Raw genomic sequence first — 22,699 nt, forward strand, 5'->3', positions numbered from 1 at the left:
GATGCAGGGCTGAGGTGGGGCACAGACTGCAGTGGCTGTTTGTCTTCCCCCACCCAGGGAGCTCTGGCACTGGAGCTGAGCAGGAAGTCATGTGACTGGCTTCCTATGTCGAAGGCTCCCAGAATGGGTGGAAGTCTAGTGTAGGCTTCTTGGCGTGAGATGCTGGTCAACTGGCCAGGGTCCTAGTTATCTGGGTCATTAATGGGGTATTTTGACTGACTTGCCATTTAATCTGTGTATGCTACTTTTTGCCCCAGCTGCTAAAAGGCTTGAGCCATACACATGCCCTTCCCCTCAGAGCCTGCCTGGTGTCTCTGTGGGAACCTACTAGTTACCTTGATGGGCATCCCCACGCAGCCTCCCCTTCCTCCAGGTCCCCTGAGACTCCATTATCCTTCCATAGTGTGCGCCTCTGGTGAAGGCTACAAGGTGCAGAGGAATCAGGGAGACTGTGCCTTCAAATGCATCTGTTGACGGCTCCATCACGTGAGCTGGAGGTTTAGGAGACTTGGCCTATTCCAATCCTGTGTCCTGCTGTGCCAAGAATGTTGCTGCGACCAACGGACTGGCAGTTCCATGCCCATCTGGCACCAGTGGGCGGAGGCAGGAAAGGGAAGGGGGAGGATCATGGGATAGATTGCCTTTGGAAAGGAGAGATCGGCTGTCTGCACCCTGCACGCACTGTGTGGCTGTGGGGGCAAGGACAGGAGGGTCCAAGACTGACATGTGTGCGTCTTTGAGCTGTCCTTGTCCCCGATATTTTCTGTTCCCCACTGCTTGCCACGTGTTTGGTCCACCTATGACACTGCTGTGGGGAATGGTCTCAGGACCCTCTTACTTATTGGTCTTACTGGTCAGTGGTACCTGCAGGGGGCTGGGGGTGGCAGGGAGGTGCAGCCCTGGGCTTATCCTGAATAAGTAAGGCATTAAGTCACTGCTCTGAAAGCCTGCGGCAGCTGTGATATGCTGGCTGTCTTAGTCAGGGTTTCTATTCCTGCACAAACATCATGACCAAGAAGCAAGTTGGGGAGGAAAGGGTTTATTCAGCTTACACTTCCACGTTGCAGTTCATCACTAAAGGAAGTCAGGACTGGAACTCAAGCAGGTCAGGAAGCAGGAGCTGATGCAGAGGCCATGGAGGGATTTTTTTACTGGCTTCCCCTGGCTTGCTCAGCCTACTCTCTTACAGAACCCAAGACTTCCAGCCCAAAGGTGGCACCACCCACAAGGGGTCCTCCCCCCTGATCACTAATTGAGAAAATGCCTCACAGCTGGATCTCATGGAGGCACTTCCCCAACTGAAACTCCTTTATGATAACTCCAGCTTGTGTCAAGTTGACACACAAAACCAGCCAGTACACTGGCCCTTCCCATCCCAGGCAACAAGGGATCAGTCGCTGACTCCACACTCCGCCCTCCTCAATGCTGGCTTTCCTTTGACACAGCACCTCTGGGTGCTGCCACATGCTAGTCCTCACTGTCTACAGTTGCAGTACCTTCGGGATCTGCCACAGGCTGGCCCTTCCTGTCTGAGGTCTGCAGTCCCTGCTTTGCAGATGGGTCACCATGGACCACTCTGTGGTAGAAGGTGGACAGTGGGCTGTAGAAGCCTTGATGAAAGCTATTTTGGGGGATCTTGATCCCCTTGGGATTCTGCAGGCTGACTCCCAGACAGGCCATCTCCCAGAGCCTGGCACTTCTGAGCCTAGTCCTCACACCCAGCCTTGCACCGCCAGGCTCTGCAGGCTTTGCTAGGGCTCTGGAGCCTGTTTAGACCAGGAGTCTCAGCCCTTCCCCGGTGGTGAATGGAACCAGACTGTGAGGGGATCAGGGTGGCAGTGTGGTCAAGGACATGGTGTCAGGGCTCCGGTACTGTGAAGCAGCTTTCGGGCAAGGTCCAGCAACTGGAGCCAGGCCTGCAACTTCTTCCCAAGAGTCAGGGGAAGCTTGAGTCCAAGCATGTGAACGGGATTCAGGTCCTTCTCACTGGTGGAAGTGACAGCATCCTTGCCCCGGGGGCGGGGAGGGGGTCCTCCAAGCTGGACAGGGGTCTTCCAGGGTGGTGTTGGACTCTCGTTTGAGCTGTGACAGCTGCATGGGAATCCAGGGTGAGCACACGGCTGTGGTGCTGCTCTGGATCTGATTGTCTCCTGTGGTCCGTTCATGTCCATTGAGCTTTGTTTTCCATCTCAACAAAACTACTAACAAAGCCACATTTGTCAGAGGCTCTGATACATCCTCTGGGGTCTGTCCCTCCCTGCCCAGCCCCCACAGCCAGCATTTGGTTCTCTACAAATGCATCCTCTGCACGCACTGGCACCTGCACACTGCCCTGCACACAGAAGTAGCATGTATGGCATGATTTTGCATACATACCTTTTCAGGGTTTTTGAGACAGGAGTCTCCCTGGCCTAGAACTCCTAATGTAGCCCAGGCTGGCCTGAAACTCCTAATGTAGCCCAGGCTGGCCTGAAACTTGTAATGTAGCGCAGGCTGGTTTCAACCCTCCTGCCTCTGCCTTTGTGAATCTTCTTTCCCACTTACATGGTTTTGACCCGATGAGTCTCCTTGGGTCTATCTTCCTCAGGAACAGGGACTCACTTGATCCTCAACTACATCTGTACCTTGGCTTGGGAGAGGAGGAGTCAGGTCCCCGTGGATCTGAGGCAGGCAAGCATGGGAATAATTGAGTGACCTGGGGGGGGGGCATTTATTTGGGTTACACACGGCCCTCTTTTAGTAACACATTTGGTAGACCAGCTCTGTCACCTGCCTGAACACACACACACACACACACACACACACACACACCAGTGTTCCTAGCAATCTGAGCCCCCCTCAACCCCCTGCTTGTATCAGGTTACACATATACTCCTCTCTGAAGGAGGGCTGGTTTTCCTCCCTTGACAACCACCAAACTTAAAGACAGTCGCACGCTTTTGTCCAGGGATGGGACCAGGAAGAGTGATCTGACCGGAATTCATTTGGGGGGGACCTTCACAGTAAGGCAAAGTATGTCCTCAAAAGTGAAGACATAAAGAGAGCCCCCTATTTATCACCCCGTGCCTGTGCATAATTAGACACGCATACAAATCCAGTGCATGATGGGAAGGGACATGCACAGTGGAGAAATGACTACACGACCTAACTTGTCAGAACAGAACAGCAATCCTGTGTTCCTCAGTAACCGGTCTTTCCTTCTCTTGAACCCACAAAAGGAGCCTGAGACAGTATGCCACTGGGTCCTAGACTCGGGGACCCCCTGCTCCCTTGCATCCCCACTCCTGAAGTAAAGTTCCCTCACTACTTTTGCAAATTCCAGTTGGCTTTTCTGTGAGGTCCTTCAGTAGGAGACCAGGATCTAGGCACCCCTCACCCAGACCCTGGCCGCAGGAAACAGGCTACCCTGCAGGATGCTACCTGTGTCTAACACGGCACACTGCACTACCTGGAATTTCCTGGAACATCTGTGTGCACTCTCCACTGCGTGCACTTGTCTAAGCTGCCAGCCAGGAGGGACCCAAGGGCAAGGATACTTCCCTCCGTCCTCCCATCCATGTATGGCGCAGGCTTGCTCTGCAGCTGTTCGCTGTGGGGATTTGACGGGCAGGCCTGTGTGCCGTCTGCAGCTGGGCCTGGGCTGTGCTCTGCTCTTGGATAGCTGATGAGGAGGGGAAAGGCAGTTTGGGGGACTTTGTGGTTCCTTGATGCCTGTGTGCATAGTGCTTAAGTCAAAGGCTCAGCCCAGTCTCCACAGACTTCCTAGGAGGAAAATCTTATCTGAGTACATTTACATCTGATGTTTGTATTTAATCCACAGTCCACATGAGGTATGCCTTGCAGGATAGCTATGGGTACAGCCCAACACATTTGTAGATGACAGTGTTTGGCTATCCCTGGCTAAGAGGAAATCTGGAAAGGAATGCAGCATGGGTAGTAGGCACAGCATGTACAAAGGTCCTGGGGCATAGAGGAGTTAGATCAACATGTAGTCATTGAGCCATTAGACCACCATGGCAAGGTAGAGAGGGCAAGTGATCAGCTGCTATGGAGGGAGGGTATCCTTGGAAGGCAAGTGGATCCCACCCCTGGTGAATTACTCTGCCTCCTGTATCCACTCTGTCAGGAGGAGGTACAGGGAGGGTCTATTCCCTTGACAATTCCCTGAGCTGTATGCTTTAAGAGGTCACTTAAGGTGAGATGATCACCTAGGTCCCCAGGAACCTGAAATCACTCCTTGAGACTCTTCCCTGTTCCCACTTTGCAGATGAGATGGACCAAACTCCCCCAGCACGCTCAGAGCCTCTGGTCTCAGGGATTCGAACTCCCCCTGTGCGGAGGAACAGCAAGCTGGCCACCCTGGGCAGGATCTTCAAACCCTGGAAATGGAGGAAAAAGAAAAATGAGAAGCTGAAGCAGACGACGTCAGGTAAGCCCCCGGTGCAGCGAGGGCGTCACGAGCCAGGGTCCCCACATCGCAAAGGACTGAGAGCCCCTCTGGTTACTGTCTGTCCTTCACTGACTGCCCGGTGGGCTCAGCACAGGGTGGTGCGCACACTTGGTCAGCCACAGCCTCACTAACACAACAGCTGGTTCTGGCTCAGGGCGGCTGGCTGGCTTTTCCTGAAGATTTGCTTTTACTTTTATGTGTGTGAGTGTTTTGCCTGTGTGTGTGTGTGTGTGTGTGTGTGTGTATATATCTGTGTGTGTCTGTGTGTGTTGTATATGTGTGTATGTGTCTGTGTGTATGTGTGTATATGTATCTGTGTGTCTGTGTTTGTTGTATATGAGTGTGTATGTATATGTGTATGTGTGTGTGTCTGTCTATGTCTGTGTGTGTATGTGTCTGTGTGTGTGTCTGTGTATATGTGTGTGTCTATGTGTGTCTGTGTATGTGTGTGTATCTGTGTGTGTATGTGTATGTATGTGTCTGTGTGTGTCTGTGTGTCTGTGTATGTGTGTGTGTGTCTATGTATGTCTGTGTGTGTCTGTGTGTGTGTCTGTGTGTGTGTATGTAGATTCATGTGCCATGTTTGTACCTGGTGCCTGCAGAGACCAGAAAAAAGAATCATATCCCCAGTAACTGCAGCTATAAATAGTTGTCAGCTACCAAAGTAGGCGCTGACCACTAATCCCAATTCCTCTGGAAGAAGAGCAGCACCCTGACTGTTGAGCCATCTCCCCAGCCTCAAGGCTGCTATCCCTGCTCGCAGAACACACACTGCACAAACCCTCAGCTCACCAATGGCTGAGCCCTGGCCCTCCTGTTCAGACAAAGCAGGAGCCTGGTTACTGTGCTCCCTGCTCCTAGGATCACCTGTGGTATTCTAAGGGTCACGACCCATGACCCATGCTGTGGTGCAGTTTCTGTGAGCACACAGGCTTGCTCCCCAGATTCTAAACAGCATCTAGGGACACTCACCCCACCACCTCCTCCCCAAGGATCCAGAAAGTTCCCCACTCACTTGTACTGCACCCTTATACCCGGCCAGTCCCAGTGCGGTGCGAGGTGGGGTTGCGCCGTGTTGTCCCGTTTCCTCTGCCTCCCCAGCATTGACCATGTGAACTGCACTGTGGCATGGTGTCCATGATGGACGACCAAGTGAGAGGCCACATCATCAGGCCTGCTGAGCAGGGGCCCCTCTTATGAAAGAGAAAATGACTCAGAGAGGAGGTTGCTCGGCCAGGGCAGGGAGGGCTGGTAGGACCCTGAGCACTGGCCACCAACCCTGGGCTCTTTGTAAGCCCAGGGACCTGAGCCACCAACCCCAGAAGCCAAGAAGCCTGGGCCTCAGGGCCCTCCCTCTGAGCCCCTTGCCTATTAGCTGCAGCTGTAAGCAATTAGTGAGGTGGCTGTACTTGCGGAGTTAGTCCCAGCCCCCAGGGACAAGCCTGGCAAGTGCCTGTCTCAAGCTATTGCCTGTGGGGTCCCAGGGGCCCCAGCTTCCTGCTCAACTCTGAAGAGGCACGTGCCTGTGGCTTGGAGGACAGTGGAGACAAAGGCCCAGATGCTCACTGTACCCAGCCCTGGGGGAGGGCAAGGGAAGCCTGTAGCTGAGGGCTCAGTGTTCACTCTTGTGTATGCAACTTACCAAATTATCTTAATCACTCAAGAAGTTGATTGACAAAATTATTCTTGACAAGAATGAAAACAGGATGAACTGTTTAAGAATTTACAAGCGCTTCAAGTGTGTCAGGCAGAAAGTAGATAGAAAGCTGCACTCAGTCCCCAGGGCCCTGCCACGGGGCTCCAGTGCACAGGAGGCCAGGGGCTGAGGTGGCTGAACTCTGTGACCTTTAGGTGCATGGAATCAGAAAATGGACAGGATTGAGTGAGTGGCTCTAGGCCTCAAGGTTCTGCAGCACTGGTCCAGCCTGGAGTTGTCGGGCTGCTCTGGGGACACTGGAAGGACTCAAAGACCCTCAAGGTGGCATCTTGGGTTCCTAACCTAAATTGTTAACAGCACAGGTATATCACCTCAGCTTGACTCCTCCTTCCTCCTTATCCTGCCTCCCTACAATCCCACCACAGCCAACCTCCCCCCTCAGCCTCCCTCCCTCCCCCCTCAGCCTGTCTCCCCCTCCACCTGCCTCCCCCCTCAGCCTGTCTCCCCCTCCACCTGCCTCCCCCCTCAGCCTGTCTCCCTCCCCCTCAGCCTGCCTCTCCTTCCTTTATGAAGCTGTAGATTTTAACATGGCCAGTTCTGACATTAAGATGAGATGAGGCAGGGACCTTTAAGCTTTAAAGAGCAAACCGGTCTTCTGCCCTTAGCCGACTCTGGGTCATCAGTCAGACGTGAGGTTGAGCAGGCCATGTTCTATGTTCCAGCCTGCCCAGTAGGAAAACCCCAGAGATGATCAAAGCAGGATTAACCTGAGTGCCTCTGGCCCCCTCTCCCTCTCTCCCCACAAGACTGTCCTCCTCCTCCCCATCCCTCAGCTTGTCCTCCCCCTCAGCCTGTCCTCTGATCCACCCTCATCGTCCCCTCCTCCACACCAGTGATTCTTGGAAATTGGTTCGGAAGTTGAGGCTACTGAAAGGACCTCAGCTGAAAGTGTCTTGTTCCTGAAGCATCCTGTATCCCTGTCTGTCTTTCATGCAGGTGACCCCAATAGGCTCCCTGGTTCTGTTCCACACTTCCACCTTCCACGTGGCACATCTGTCTGCTCTGTCACAAGCAGAGCCCAGACCTGTCCTGGTCAAAGCTCTGCCAACACACAGTGCACACAGTAGGGGCTCAGCCAATGTGAGATGAGGCTTAAAGTGTGGAAGGCCCTGTCATCCCAGCCTCTACAAGGACGGGGACAGATTGGTTTGTCCCCAGGTGCTCCGAGCAGGGAATTCAGGACATGGTTTGACATCCACGCTCAGGAAATACTCTAGAACATACCATTTGCTTTGTCAGCCCGGGTGGGCACTCTGAGCTCTGACAGGTAGGCCAGCTGTGTTCTTAACCACCTGTCAGAGTGTGCCGCATAGCCAGTGGCTTTGGGACCCCACTGACCAGCAGACTCTGCTCCAGGCTCTCAAAGAAACTATTTGGTTTTGTATTTGAGGCTCATCTGTGGACAAATGAAAGGGGTGTGTGTGTGTGTGTGTGTGTGTGTGTGTGTATGTGTGTATCTGTCTGTCTGTCTGTCTGTCTGTCTGTAGGAATGAGATCCTGCCTGGGATGTAGAGTCAGGAGGAGAAGGTAGGTGAGTCTCCATTGCTGGTGCCTTTGGCCTTGGGGTAGGAGGCCACAGGAGGGTTATTTCAGAATTGCACATTGTGGTTCCTCTGGCTCTGGGTCATTGGTTGGACCTGAGTCAGGGCAGGCATGTCCTGTGGCCTAGCATGCCTTCTGGGAATACCCCAAGGGCAGTCCGAAGAGGGTTAGCTAGAGTGCCTCTGGGGGTGGACCCTCTGAATGCTCCTGTCCTGGGCTGGCTGGAAGACGTTTCCTCAGGAGAGATGTGCTGATGGAGAGTCGGTGAAAGTTCGCACTAGCAACAGAAGTATAGCCTGAGCTCTGGGATGCAGTGAGGGCACTTCCTCACCTGTCACAGAGGGTAGAGGTGAATATGATCTAGGAGCCAGTAGTTGAGGAAGATATTGTGAAAGTCCATTGCACAAGTGATCTCTCAAACATGGCCCTGAACCGACTTTCCTGTGGCTGGAGTCTGGGATGTTGCTTAGCAGATGGCTTAGGTAGTAAAGTCAGAATTGTTGTGCCCTGGGCTCGGGCAGTATGCAGGTCCCCAGTCTCAGACATCTGCTGTCTCTCCTCGTCTCTTCCTGTTCACCCAAGCACACATGGTGGCGGTGTGGTGGGCCTGCGCTGCTGTGGGCTGTGTCTTAACTAGACGCTTCTGTGTCCTGCAGCACTGGAGAAGAAGATGGCTGGCAGGCCAGGCCGGGAGGAGCTCATCAAGCAGGGGCTGCTGGAGATGATGGAGCAAGGTAGGAGGAGCCCTGGGAGGACGGAGGACCCCTGGGATGATGGAGGACCGAAGTGGGGTCAGGGCAGAGAGGGCACTGAGTGGAGTTCCAGGGGCAGTGGGGTCAAGGCAGAGAGGGTACTGAGATGTGGGTCCCAGGGGCCTCTGGGCTGTGAGGCTCATGGTGGAGCCTGTCAAGTCTGACGGCTCCCAAAACTCAGGAAATCCATTAGAGGAAGGAAGGGGCGCCCTGTGTCCAGGCAGGGAACTGTTCTCCAGGGCAGCCTCCAAGGGTGGACCAATGGCTTCAGTCAGGAGCCGAGGTAGCAGAGTACCCCCTCCTCCGTGGATATGTAAGACTGAAACAGCCTTAGCCTACCAGACCCCTCCCCCCCCAGTGGACTATGTGGAGATGGAAATCGATGCAAAATACATGAGGAATTTTTAATAAAACCAGTGTCCTGGGGCCTCTGCACGTGAAGAGAGAACCACCTCGCACCTCGTGCTGCTCAGGCCTTCTCTGGCCTTTATACCCTCTCTCCTCAGGGCTGTCGCCATTAAGCACAATGTGATCTGCAGAACAGTGTTACATACAAAGTAATCGGTTGTTAGGTGATGAGGTTGGTGGCCAACTGTCAGTCCGGTCAGTCCTTCGGAATACGTCCCCACCCTTAGGTCGGTCTCTCCCTCCCCTTTGTGGTCTGAGGACTGTAGCTTAGCCTCCTTTTCAAAGTTCCTGAGGTTACTCTTTCAGCCATTCCCAGTGACCGCCGCCAGGGCATGAAGTGGAAGAAGCTCCTTGAGCATCTTGTCGTCTGTCTCTAAGTGGCAGACATGGCCTTTATTTTAAGTGCAAGTTTTCTTTACACTCACACCATAGATCCCCAGTTTGAACAAATAGTGACTGCACCTATGATGGCCACATGACTAACATTTCCAACTGTCAGGCAGGGTGAGGCATTCCTCATACCTTACCTTTGAGGGCTGATGTCACGCCCAGTTTGCTGATCCACCCGCAGCTGTAGCACGTGAGCAAAAGCCCAGTGCACTCATGGGTCTCCCAGCGTTGGACGGCAGGCTTCATCCAGGCTGTGCTTGTGGGACCACGTCTGTGTGCTCAGGTTGGCCAATGTCCGCAGCACAGGTGATGGGGACCACCACACTTAAGTACAGTCTTCTCTCGCCATGTTGGGGTCCCATCAAATCCTGACCCTTGCCCTCTATACTTTGTGGCTTTCTGGGTCTATAAGTCTCGGCTGGTGGGGACGGCTCACAATCCCTCCTTCTTCTAAAAATCTCTCTGGGCTGGAGCAAGCTCCCGCCTCTTTAGTGAGGAGACCACAGCGCTTGTGTGCATGCATTGAACTCCCATCTCCCCTTTCGCCCGTGTCTACGATTTGGCCCAAGTACCAGGAATTAGGACGGGAACCCATGAAATAAGTGAGTCTTTTCTGATGTGGCTGAAACCCATAGCCCAGTTGTGACCTAGCTCCTCACGTCATCTCCCTTCATGACTTTATTTATGCATTATGATGATGCTATGTTCAGGGGGCAACCAGCTGCGGTGACTGGTTAATGCCTTCCGTGCTGTGTTCTGCTTGAAGCTCTGCCCCGTGGCCCATGACCTGAAGATGTTGAAAGCTCCACTCTGACTCTCCTGGAGTTGGTGGGACGCCACTGCTGAGCAGAAATACGAAGTGGTTTTAATTTGGAATGGGTCCTCCAAGTATCCAGAGTTGTGTCGGTGGTGTATGTGTCCCGCATAAGGGTTCACATGCACATGTATGCACATGTATGCACACATATGCACATGTATGCACAAGTATGCACATGTATGAACATGTATGCACATGCTCACGCATCAGGCCTTTCACTGCCTTGCTCATTCTCAGCCTTTTTATGAGACAGAGTCTCTCATGGATTCAGCTGGGCTGGCTGGACAGTGAGCTCCACAGATCCCCTCACCTCTGCCCCCGGTGCTGAGATGCCAAGGCTCACCACTGTGCCCGTCCCTTTGTGGGGATCCGTGCTTCCATATTTATGCTTGCAGGGCTGGTTCTTTATTGACTGTTCTGTCTCCACAGCCCCGGGTTATTCATTTAGATCTTGGGTCAGGGAATAAAAACAACTGTATTAATTTCAAAATGTTATATTCAATGAATAAGAGGGAAGTCAAGAGGGAAGTTTGATTGTGGCCAACAATAAGGTTCTAGTTTGAATAATGGAAAGGAAAAACTTCTAGGAGGGATATCATGGGATTTACTAAACTCCGTGTGTGTGTGTGTGTGTGTGTGTGTGTGTGTGTGTGTGTGTGTGTGATGGGCAAGGTCAGACCAGGGCATTGAGAGTGTTCAGGTCAATGGGTCTGGAGTGGATTGTCTTGAAAGCTATATCACACACCTACAAGCTTAAAGATATAGTTAGGGGGAAACTAGCTAACCTTGTCAGGAAAAAGATAGTAAATATTTTAGGATTTGGGGTTATGTTTGCCTCTTATGACTATAATGAAATGCTAGAGGCAGGAAAACTTTATAACAAAAAAGAGGTCTGTTGGGCTCACAGTTTGGAGTTTCAAGGGTGTGGACCCAGAACGTTCACCTCGGACAGCGGCCTGATGATTGGAAATAAGATGACTCTGGAGAGGCTGATGTCTGAACACAGCATTGTGGGGCAGGGGATACTTACACAGCAGGTACTATTTTAGAAAGTGGGTCCTGAGGTGTGAGTCCTGAGGTGTGAGTCCTGAGGTGTGGGTCCTGAGGTATGTCCTGAGGTGTGGGTCCTGAGGTGTGGGTCCTGAGGTTTATACCTTAGTCCTGTTTCTAGCCAGGTCTCTCTCTGTTTGCTGACCACCAAAGGGGGATTGCTTGCAAGCCCCCCAAACCCCCAGAGTAACCGGCACACTCATGTCTTTCCTAGCATGATGCATGGTAACTCAGATCATTTGTCCCCATGAAGAGTTTCTCATTGGGTATTTGGTTGTGGTGATAAGTCCCTAAGACAGCCTTCTTGCCAGCAGAGTGCCAAGGCAGTATACAACACTTGTGAACTGGTGTTATGTGCCTAAAACTGTGCATGAGCATTGTCTATCTGCCTCAGTCTCAGGCTCTCTCCAACCCTAGACCCCATTCTTAGAACCTCACAGAACCTCCCAACCACTTCCCAATCATGTGACTATCTTGCTGAGTTTCCATCTTCTAAATGCCATTAACCTATGACTTTAGGACTTAAATCCCCACCAGTGTTGTGGAGGCCGGTTGATCAGAGGGGGACATGCAGTCTGCTGTGGTTACCCACCTCTGCTCATCTGAGGCAGAAACAGCCACAGAAAAAACACACACTGAGCAGGCATGACTGTGTGCCAGAGAGCTTCATTTATGGGTGTCAAGATTTGAATTTTCAATCTTTTTCATGAATCACGAACCATTATCTTTCCTTTGGTTTCCTTCCCAACCATTTAAAGATATGAGATCCATTCTTAGTTTCGGGACATGGAAACAGTGGAAGGCTGGCTCGGGCCCAGCCCGCCTCCCACACACCACCCTTTCAATCTTGCAGAGGGACTGGGCCAGGAACCAGAGTGGCCCAAAGCAGTCTTCATCCTAGATAGCTGAACATCCTGGTGTTGACGGACACTGCAAATGATTATGGAGTACCCACTACGTACCAGGGTCTGCATTCGTTGACAGACATATCAGCTGCTGAGGCATAGTCTCCTGGAATACAGAGCCTGTAGGACACAGGCATGGGGGGATGGGGGGCTACAGATACAAGTCATAGCCATAAGGAAGGACACACATGGAGCACTTAGAAGCCATGTCATGGGGGTTGAGTGGCAGGAGATCTGAGAAATGTTGCTTGTGAGTTAGGAGCCTCGGCTGGTTTTGGTTGCACAAGGAGTACCTGAGAGCTAATTCTGTCCCGCACTGAACATGGACTCCAGGAGAGGACTCCCATGTGCAAGGCTAGTGCTCTGTGCCTACCCGGGCACTTTCAGGAGTCCTTTGCTATCAGCAGTGCTTACATTAAGCACTCTAGGGGCCACGCATTGATGCATTGATGCATTGATAAGCCTTCCCAGCCGACTCTAGCTTTTCAGGGGAAAGACGACGGTAGGGAAGTACCTGGTCCTGAATGTCAGAGACCGAGTCACTAGCACCTCCAGGAGCTGTGAGTACCAGGCCCCAGGGTGCAGGGGCTCCAGAAAGAGACCAGAAGGCAAGGGGCTGGAGGGCAGCGAGGAAGATGAGGGACTCTGATGCAAATGCCCTTTCTTCCCTCTTGCAGGTGTGCATGCAGCAGGCCTGGGTGACAGGGACATGCCAGGCTGTCCCAGGGAGAGGGCCTGGGAATCTTCAGGGACTAGTCCTTGTCTGTGAGCAAAACCAGGTGACACAGGCTACAAGGACAAGAGCCACAGGCTTAGCTCTGGAGGCAGGGAACTTCCCCCCAGGACTCCCAGGGGGCAGAGTCTTTTATCTTGTTTTAAAGATGCATCATGGAATATAAGTAAAGGTGCAGAGCACTGGGTGAAGTGCTGACTCTTCACCCAACAGAACCAAGTTCCTCAGGCAGCTTTTATTTTTGCCTGGATTGGACTTGGCATGGCGAATCCCCCAGAACTCTCGTGGCAGCTGGTAATGGCTGCACCTTCCCAGGTTAGGAGCTCAGGAGCCCAGCAGGACTCAGTGTGAGACAGACTACTGGGGAGATCACAGCACCTATTCCTCCCCCCGCCCCCCCCCCCGCTCCCCGTGGTGGCTGTGGATGTGGGGATGGGGTGGGGACAGCTTTTCCCACTATGGATTGTGGATTCCGGCTCAGCTCTGCTTTCTCCCAGGAGAGTGGGAGCAATATGCAGCCGTGGGTGCCCCCTTGTGGTCGACTGCCCTCATGGCGCCTGTTACACTGAGGCCAGACTTCACCGCCAGGCAGCTCAGGAGCTGCAAAAAGAGGGAGGGAGGGAAGACCTGACTATGGATGTCTCCAGACATGCCCAGTAGCCTTAGTAGACACAATGCCCAGCAGTGAAATCTGCCATTGTCTTGGAAAGTCGTGCACCTCACACTCACACCTGCACGTGAACACATGCACATGTGCGGAGCTTGCCTCTGAAAGTCGGGTGGACAGACCTCTTGGTCCCAGAACACAGCTGGTAGGAGAGATCCTGCAGATAGCCAGGAGTGTGAGCTCCACCCCAAGGTTAACAAATGCACATCGTGAGTCCCATGGCTCTTGTCCCTTGCATCTCTGTTGTGCTGCTAGTGTTCCCAGCTGCATAGTATTCCTCACATGGGCTGGTAATATGCTGGTAACTTGTTTGTGACACTCACACAGCTGCTATGAGGATAGGTGACCTTTTCCCACTCTGCCTTCCTGATGTCTGGGACTGTCTCCAATCCACCTCCTTGATTAGAAGCAGGGTCCTGTTCATTTCTGGGGCAGACAATATTCATTCCTTGAATGGCTTCCTTCCCTTGCCCTGTACCCATCGACTTGGTGTTTTCTTCAGTGGCCTAAGGACTCTCATATCCCAGCCCTGGGTGTTTTATAAGAGACATATTACATTAGTGCTGTGCTCATTGGCATGCGTGTCTCGAGGCTCTCAGGGGAGTGGGACAGTGGAAAAGTCTGCCCGGTTTCTGTGGGTTTGCGTGCACACTACCCAGCATGCACACATGTGCTCCCACTGTGAACATGCATGTGCGTGTTTCTGTCCATGTCTCTGTCAGGTCCCTTTCATAGAGGTTCATGTACAAAACATGCATAGCATGTTCCTCCTGCAGCTCTGAGAAAAGATGGAGACAAAGGTTGGCCGGAGGAGGCAGCTGACCCAGAGACAGAGGATGGGGCACTAGCCACACCCCCCACTACCCTGGCCCCACCCAGCGTTTCTTAGTAACAGCCCCTGCCACCAGGACTATTTTTGGAACTGTAGCTTCTTACCGAGTGTGATTCTGGGCAGGAGCTCTGTGCATAGCCCAGAACAGGACTGCAGGTGCTGAGCTGCAGACACTGATGCAGGCAATGCAAGCCTGCAGCGGTGGATAGGACTGGGGGGCCTGGGCCTTTCAGGGGCAGGCTTGTTATAGTGATGATGATGAGGCATGGTTGTAAATCACAGCAGACATGGTCCCTTTCTCAGGCTTGAGTCCACCTCAGCAGTGAACAGCTACCCCCGTCCACACCTGGCAGGGCAGAGAGGGGCTCAGAGTGGCAGGACCCACCTCCCGTTCACCTGTCTCTCACCGTGGCAGTAGCACAATGTCCAACAAGCCAGGTTCATCAACCATCCCAGAGTCCTCAAGTCCTGATGTGAGATTTAGCTTTAAACAAAAGGCAGGAGGATAGACAGCAAACCTCAGGGTGTGGCCATACCCACCATCATTGTCTCTCCAGCAAGGTGGCTTAACAGGCTGTTCCCCCTGTAGCTGGCACAGACTTCAGCCCTCTCCTCCTCCCAGCATGAGATTCCTGGGGGAATTCCAATTCCTTAGGGACCACTGTCAGCCAAATGGAGGGAAAGTGCCTCTTTCGAATCTCCAGTCCTGACTGGATAGTGACTGCAGATCAGGCCCTCTTGTCTGTCTGTCCAACTGTCTCACTGAGTAGCCACAGTGAGCACACCTTCTGCAGACAACGCATATGAACACAGAGCACGCATGCACAGTGAAAGCACATGGGCACTCTGTGGGATGTCTCTGCACATATATATGCACACATACGTGCACAGGAGCGCAGTACCACACACTGCATCCTTCCTTGTTAGCACATAGAAACTAGTTGGACTTATCAGTATTCACATTCCAGAGAGTCTCATGATGTCCCTGTGATCAGCATCATGTCATGTGATCTCTCCAGGGTAATGACATTTTCACAGTGCCTGAGGGAACCTGGCAACTGTGACTGTCACAGAGGTGTGTTGAGAACAAGAGAGTCAGTCACAGGGGACTAAAAACACAGTCTTGAGCTTGGTGACATCGGATCCTATGTCCTTGGCTGCTCTGGGTCTGACTCTGGCCCAGGGTTGGCTTGGTAGTGAGAGCCAGGAACCGGATGTGGTCCAGAGCCTGCTTCCCTTTGTCCTGGGGTTCTGTGAGAGCAAGCCACAGGGAAGAGCAGGCCATGTGTCCAGCAGTGCTTGGTCGTTGTGTAGACCAGCAGTGTGTGGTACTGTGTGGACCAGCAGTGTGTGGTCAACGTGTGGACCATCAGTGTGTGGTACTGTATGGACCAGTGGTGTGTGGTCACTGTGTGGACCAGCAGTGTGTGGCACTGTGTGGACCAGCAGTGTGTGATACTGTGTGGACCAGCAGTGTCTGGTACTGTGTGGACCAGCGGTGTGTGGTCATTGTGTGGACCATCAGTGTGTGGTACTGTGTGGACCAGCAGTGTGTGATACTGTGTGGACCAGTGGTGTGTGGTCACTGTGTGGACCAACAGTATGTAACCACCGTGGAATTTCTGCTGCTGGGACTGTCTCTGGAAGAGGCAGCTAAATTTTCCAGAACTTCTGTGCAGGGGATGTGGCCCAAAGAGGTGCTCACCCCAGGTATAGCTATCCGGACCTTTGGTGAGGTGGGCCTTTCCGCCCTTCTCCACAGTGGTGGTGGAAGTACCCGGATGAGAGAGATAAGCAGGAAGTTAATTTCAGATCTTCAGAGAGACAGAGAGATGACAGAAGGAAGTAGATCAGGCAGGAAGCCTGGGCCTGGGAGGAACCCTCACAGAGAGGTGCAGTCCTGAGGCTACTGTTGACACAGGGATAGGGTCAGTTGTGTTGGATTTCTCTTCACAAACCACACCAGTAGCAAGGAGACCCGGTGCCTGCAGCTCACTTATACTACAGCATATTACTTACCACAGAAAGGCAGGGAAGCCTGCAGTAACACTGGTCCCACATTGTAGACAAGAAAACTAAGGTTCTGATAGGTAGCAGTGGCTGGGGTGTGTGTTAGGGAGATGGTGGGCTTCTGTCCTGGTGGGGAGCAAGTGAGTAGTCTTGGGGACCCCAGTAGATGGATGGCTAGATTGGCCAGCAAAGGGGAATTTTGACCTTGAAATAAATTGATCTTCTACTCCTGTGGAGAAGCAGCATGGGAGGCCACAACCAGGAGAGCGCCCTTTGTGTTCACTACAGACCACACTGCACACTCTGTCCCGTCTCCATAAACCAGGGACCAAGAGGTTCACTTGGGGGACCATGTGAGAGCCCCCCATCAGAGTGGGCTTGGCAACTCAGAAGGAACATTCTGATTAGCCTCCCTGGAGCTGGCTGTGTGGCTGGAGTAGTGATTCTGTTACTAGGCACAAGGGGCCCAGGAACTTACAGCCTCAGCTTCCCCGTAATCCAGAAGAAGTTAGGTGACAGATATTGGCAATGGGAGACTGGTTTATTTAGGAGAGGAGATAGTTCAGTTGGTAAAGCATTTGCCACACAGAGGGGTCTGATTTCGATCCCAGGACCCAAGTAAAAGAGCTAGGTGTGGTGCCATCCTGTGAGCCCAGCACAGGGGAGGCAAAGGCTGCTGGGCCTCTGGTACCTGCTGGCTGGTCAGCCCAAGCTATCAGGTAAGTTTCAGGCTTATAGTTTGGCCCTAACTGGGGGACAGGAAGTTTTTCATCCTCTCTGCCATTCCTGTATCTGAGCTGTAATTTTATAGGAAAGATGAAATGGAGATAGGAGTATGAGGTGACTCACTGTGAGGTAAACCATCAGAACAAGGCCACTCCCCTCTCTGGGAAGTGAGCCTGTCTACTACCACGGCTTTGGCCTTTCCCTCCCAGCCCAGTTTCCTGAGAAATGTTTAAGCCTATAGGTCCAATTGTGTTAGGATCCCTGTTTCAATTCTGATCCTCAAAAGGTTGGGCTCTCCTAAGGGTGACAAGTCAAGCCGGGGACAGACCCTCAGATACCTCTGCAGCTGAGCCTCAGAGCGGGCTGGACTTTCTGAAGCCCCCATGAAAGGCTGCATGGCCCTCATCCCGGGAAACCTGCCATGTAAATTCTCACTCATCTTCCCTCTATCTGTGACTTTGATCCATATTGGGTTTCATTTGCCATCATAATGGTAAAGTCTTTAGAACACTCGCCATCTGGGGCAAACAGCAGCATCTGTCTTAATAAACTCTAGGCACATAGGTGACTGATGGACATTTGCTTCTTGGTGAGTGACAGTCAGTGGTGGCACAGAGATGAATGGCTGTAGCCACACTAGGTAACAACCCTAGCACCTCTGCAGTACCTGCAGTGAACATCTGTTGCCACGTGTCAGATGGTCTGTCCAGCTGTTGAGTTCTGTGGTTAGGAGGGAACAAGTGGGGGCAGAGAGAATGTTGAAGGCGCTTCTTCACCAAGTCCATGGGTCCTGTGGAACACATGAGCCCCAGGGAGGTTGCAGATCTGGGCAGGGCTACCATAAAGTGCATGGTCAAGGGGTGGGAGTTGGTGGGGGGATCACCCATCTCCCACAGGTGTGGGAGTACTAGGATACATGGGAAGAATGGACCCTTGGCATGTAGGGTACCAGGCTCCTCTGGCAACAGCGTAGAGAGAGAGACTCCAGCAGAGCGTGGGAAACCACATCAAGCCATCCGTGGCGCCCTTTGTAGGAAGCGCCTCTTGAGTGAGTGAAGGGCGTGGAAAGAGGCACAGTGTGGAAGTCTGCACCGCATGGCTGATGGCTGGATTTCTTTGCAGATTCTGAAAGTAAGGCATGCAGTCCCAAGGAAGGCTCCCAACCTGCGCAGAGTGAGCCGCCGCCCGCTGGTGAGCAGGAGACGCTGACCTCGGAGGGTGTCCAGCCTAGAAGCCCCTCGGCCAGTGGAACAGATCAGGCCTCCCAGGATGAGCTGCTGTCCTCTGATGCCCATCTGGATGACACAGGTACTAGATGGAGACCCGGTGGCCTGAGCACTCCTAACCAAGGACTTGGGCGGTGGCTCTACTGTCAAGACTGCTGTATTCTAGTTCTGCCTCCTTCGGTCTGGTGGCTAGTAGACCTAAATGTTTCCTAGAACTCAGTTGCTACTTTGTTTCCAACCCATTTACCCCTTTAAAAGAAATCTCAACTCAATCAGTTACAATACAAGCTATAAGCCTAGACCGGGCAGATCTCCCAGGACACTACTCTATTCCCATCTATATTATCCCATAGAACTTGCGGTTTCTCCAGGCCATGAGCTTCTCTCTGCAGTCTCTCTGTCGATCCTCTGTGGCTCCTCCCCTTCCTGGCTCCATCCTTTTCTCCTCCCCCAAACTCTCAGCTCCTCCTTCTTCCTCCTGCCCAATCATTGGCTCAAACCTTTATTTGAAAAGTTATGGTGGGAAAAAGGTTCATAAGGCAACTCCCCATTTGCAGCCCCTCAGAGGAGTGGAATTATCATCAAAATACAAGCCCAGGGCTATCCACCTCTGAACTCTTCTCCAGTTTCTCCCAAGTTGGGTGGAGGAGGAGTGAGAGATCTAAAGTAGCCCTGGGTGACCTCTTGCCACATGCCTCCTGAGGTCAACCAAATGCAGGGGACACAACCCCTACCGCAAATGGGTATGTCCCAGGGCAGTGCCCTAATCCTGAAGCAGATGGCATCTTTCCCTGAGTGATGCCAGAGTGGGTGTGTGTGGCAGGAGAGCCGTGCTGTGCTGTGGCCTGAATGAGGCTCCTCTGTTGCTTGGCCACTGGTGCCCTCTGTTACATAGGAGAAGTTATAGGGTTAATGTCAGGGTTTTCTGGAGCACATAGCAACTTGGTACCAGTGTTGGGGGAGTGGGGACTAGGCTGGTGTTTTCATTTTAACAGAGAAGAGAAGAAGCAAATCACACCGGAGCTCAGGCCGCACTCTCCTCCCTGACGAGCAGCACTTTAAGCCATCTTCAGAGAGAGATCTCCCCGGGAGCCTGTTCTCTCATCTGTCCTAGGCTAGACCCACGCTGCACAGTATGGGGACTGGAACTAGAAACCCACAGCTTTCCAGGGAACCCAGGCTAGGGTGTGAACCCTCTGAGCTCCTGCTCTAGGTCCCACGACTGTCTGTTCCCTGGCCTGCTCTCTCCCAGCCAGAGCCGCGGGGTGCTCTTTGGCAGCTGTCTGTCCCCAGCCTCCCTTCAGTGTTAGTGGCTGCTCATGGTGTTCATGAGCTCTGCCTCTGAATGGCTGTTGCTGAGTCTCACTTGGCTTGGGGACATAGTGGGGATTTGGAGTCTGAGGAGTTAAGGACCCAGGGAAGAAGAGCCCCAGCTGCTGCCCAGCTGTCTCACCTTGAGTCCCAGGCACTGACCTCAGAGGGCTGTGCTTGGTAGCGTTCTAGTGAGCATTAGAGCCTCTATTCTGTGGTTACTGCTCCCAGCCCTGGACTTCCCCTTCAAGCCCCAGATGGCTGGGTCTCTGCTCCCAGCTCCTGCTGTGGCTCTCAGTTCCTTGTTCCTTCTTGGCTCTGAATGATTCCAGGTGATGCCCATGTCTGACTTTGGGGGTTTTCCAAGTCCAGGGCTTTTCTGCCTCCTGTGGAAGCTGAAGGAAGGGGCGAGCCTATGTCCTGCCGTCTGGTCTCTATATTTAGCGAGTGAAGCTTGAGGCGACTGTGGCCCTCATCTTTCCCATGGAGCTTGGGAGGGCCAGATGCAGATGCAAAGCTGTCAGCTCTCCTTACTGTCCCACGTCCTGCTCGGTGCCTGAGGGAGCAGCTGCATCTGGGCCCTGTCCCTCTGTGCTGAGCTAATTTCATAACAGATGTCACCTGACAGCAGAGAAATCTGGATTCTCAGGTGTAGAGATCATGCAGACATTCAATCCTCGGCTTCTCCCCCTGACCTTGGGCAAGCTCCTCATGGTGTCCTTGTGGGCGCTAGACTGCCCTGGAATCCTGCAACTCTACGGTGGTGCTCACTGCCGTTCTCAGCGTTCAGACACCTAGAAGGGCTAAGGTCTAGTGCTTTGTCTGAAAAAAAAAAACAAGATTTTTTTCTGAAGTTGGCTGAGGTCAGGGAAAGAGGTCATTGGAAAGCACATGCAGCTGTCGTAGGCCCTGGCTTCAAAGGGCTCCTTTCTGGTTCATGTCATAAAGCCTCTGTCACACCCGGGCCTCATCCTGCCCTGCAGGCCCAGGATTCTGCTGCAGGCATCCCATTCTCCTCATGGATCCAGGTCTACCAGCCCCCTGCTCCATTCAGATGTCATGGCTGCCATAGTTGCCCCCACGGTCAAGAAAAGACTCCTGCCTAGGTCTAGAGATAACTCAGTGGTAAAGTGTTGGTCATGAAAGCATGAGGGCCCAGGTTCGATTCCTAGGACCCACATAAACACACTGGGCACAGGGTGGTGTGCTTACAATCCCGAGGATGATGGTGAGGAAACAGGAGGATTCTGGGAGCTTGCTGTGCAGCCAGCCCAAACTGAGGATGGCACTCAAAGTCAACCTGGCCTAGGACCCATCCACTCACCACACACAAACCCAAGAGCCCCCACCCGTGTATGTGTACACATGTATGTATGTTGTATGTGAGTGTATGTGCCTGCTTGTGTGTATGGATTTGTCTGTGTGCGTGTATTTACATCTATGTAATACATGCCAGTGTATATCTGTATATGCCGTGTGTGTGTGTGTGTGTGTGTGTGTGTGCATGCACGCACGCGCATGTGCAGAAGGAATGACATCTGTATCAATACTGCAACGTCCAGCGTGTGGATGCTGTCGAATGGGCCGGCTGCAACCTGCCTTTGGCTGGGGTTCCATGCGGACCCAGCTCTCCCTTTTAGGGAGGTTATATCTCCTGCCCAGCAGGAAGCAGCATTTGACTTCCATGGGATGGTTCAGGCTCCTGCTCAGGTCTGGGCTTGGGCCTCCTCATGATGCACTAGTTAAAGAGAGGGGTATTGGTGAGCATATCCTGCATGTTCAGTGTTGCCTTACAACATCCTGTGTTTTAAGTGAGGAATGGAGTCCAGAGAGGTCAAGTCTCCAGGCTTACTCATCATGTGACCGAATGCTCAAAAAGCAGCAGTTCCAGGAGGAGGGGCTACGTTGGCTGACAGTGTGAGGGGGCGTGTCATCATGGTGGGTGTGAGGGTGTGTGATTATGGTGGGTGTGAGGGTGTGTGATTATGGTGGGTGTGAGGGGTGTATGACATCATGGCGGGTGTGAGAGGTGTGTGATTATGGTGGGTGTGTGGGTGTGTCATCATGGTGGGTGTGAGGGGTGTGTCATCATGGTGGATGTGGGGGCATGTCATCACAGTAGGGGTGTCTCATCATGGTGGGTAGGGTATGATGGTAGGCAACTCCGTGTTGTTCATGGTGTCCGGTTCAGGGTGTCCGGGTATCCTGCTTCCTCTCAGCTCAGCAGCAGTTATAGGAAGTAGACGCTTAAGGCAATAAACCTTAAGAGCTGTCCTTCAGAGATCTTCTTCCTCTAGCTAAATCCCACCCCTTAGAGTCCCTACTCCCTCTCCAAATAGCCCCAGCAGCTAGGAAGCCAGTGCTCAAGCAGAGAGCCTGGGATGGAGGGAACAATGCGCTGGGGAGGGTGGGAGCATTGTCAGAGTCAACATACAACAGTTGATTTCCCAAGACCACAGAGTTCCTAAATATCAGAGTCTGGGTTTGGTCCTATCCAGAACATTCTACAGACCAAACTAGAGCCGTGAAGAAGGTAAACCTTTATTTGACTTCTGGACTATTCTAGATGTTGGTTGTTACTGAGGTCTAGAGCAAATGTTGCCAAACTGTAGGCTCCAGTTTGGATCCTGCCCACCGCCTGCGTCTGTGTGACCATCAGGTACCCTATCAGGGCTGGCGAGATTAGGTGTCAGTCCTTTTCCAAGTCTCACCCCTTCCTTTTACCTCCCACTGATTACAGTGGTGGCCCTGGGACCCTAGTACTTCCTCAGGGGACCTGCAATCATCCTCTGTTCAGTGCATGCCACTGAGTCACGTGACTAATCAGCCAGAAACAATTAAACTTCAGGCCTCAGATCACATCAGCTACTTGCTGGTTGCCAGTGGCCGTTGGTGGCTATGGCTAAGCCATGGGTGAGGGCACGGTTCTACTGAGCAGTGCAGAGATGAGAGTGAGAGGTAGCCATATGTCCACCCTGGTGTGAAGCCAGAAAAGATTTTGCTGTTTGGGTTGGCCGGACCTTCCGGAGCTTTCTATTCCAACAAAGGCTATAATTGTGGCCAAGCCCATGTAATCGCGGCTGAAAGCAGTTGCCCTCTGGCCGTCTACAGGGGTACTGGCAGAGAAACTTTTAGTTTCTGACTTAGGGGATGGTTTAGTTTA

At 52.7% G+C, this 22,699-nt stretch overlaps 1 protein-coding gene across 1 annotated transcript in view; it reads left to right on the plus strand.

Moving 5' to 3' along the window:
• Nucleotides 1-22,699, plus strand: part of Phactr3 (phosphatase and actin regulator 3) — a 197,198-nt gene that overhangs the window by 114,163 nt on the left and 60,336 nt on the right. Inside the window, exons 2-4 of the mRNA XM_052181740.1 lie at nt 4,268-4,429; nt 8,366-8,443; nt 18,122-18,307. Coding sequence (XP_052037700.1) covers nt 4,268-4,429; nt 8,366-8,443; nt 18,122-18,307 — 426 coding nt within the window. The remainder of the gene's footprint in view (nt 1-4,267; nt 4,430-8,365; nt 8,444-18,121; nt 18,308-22,699) is intronic.

Source organism: Apodemus sylvaticus, chromosome 5 (genome assembly GCF_947179515.1).
Source record: "Apodemus sylvaticus chromosome 5, mApoSyl1.1, whole genome shotgun sequence".
NCBI lineage: Eukaryota > Metazoa > Chordata > Mammalia > Rodentia > Muridae > Apodemus > Apodemus sylvaticus.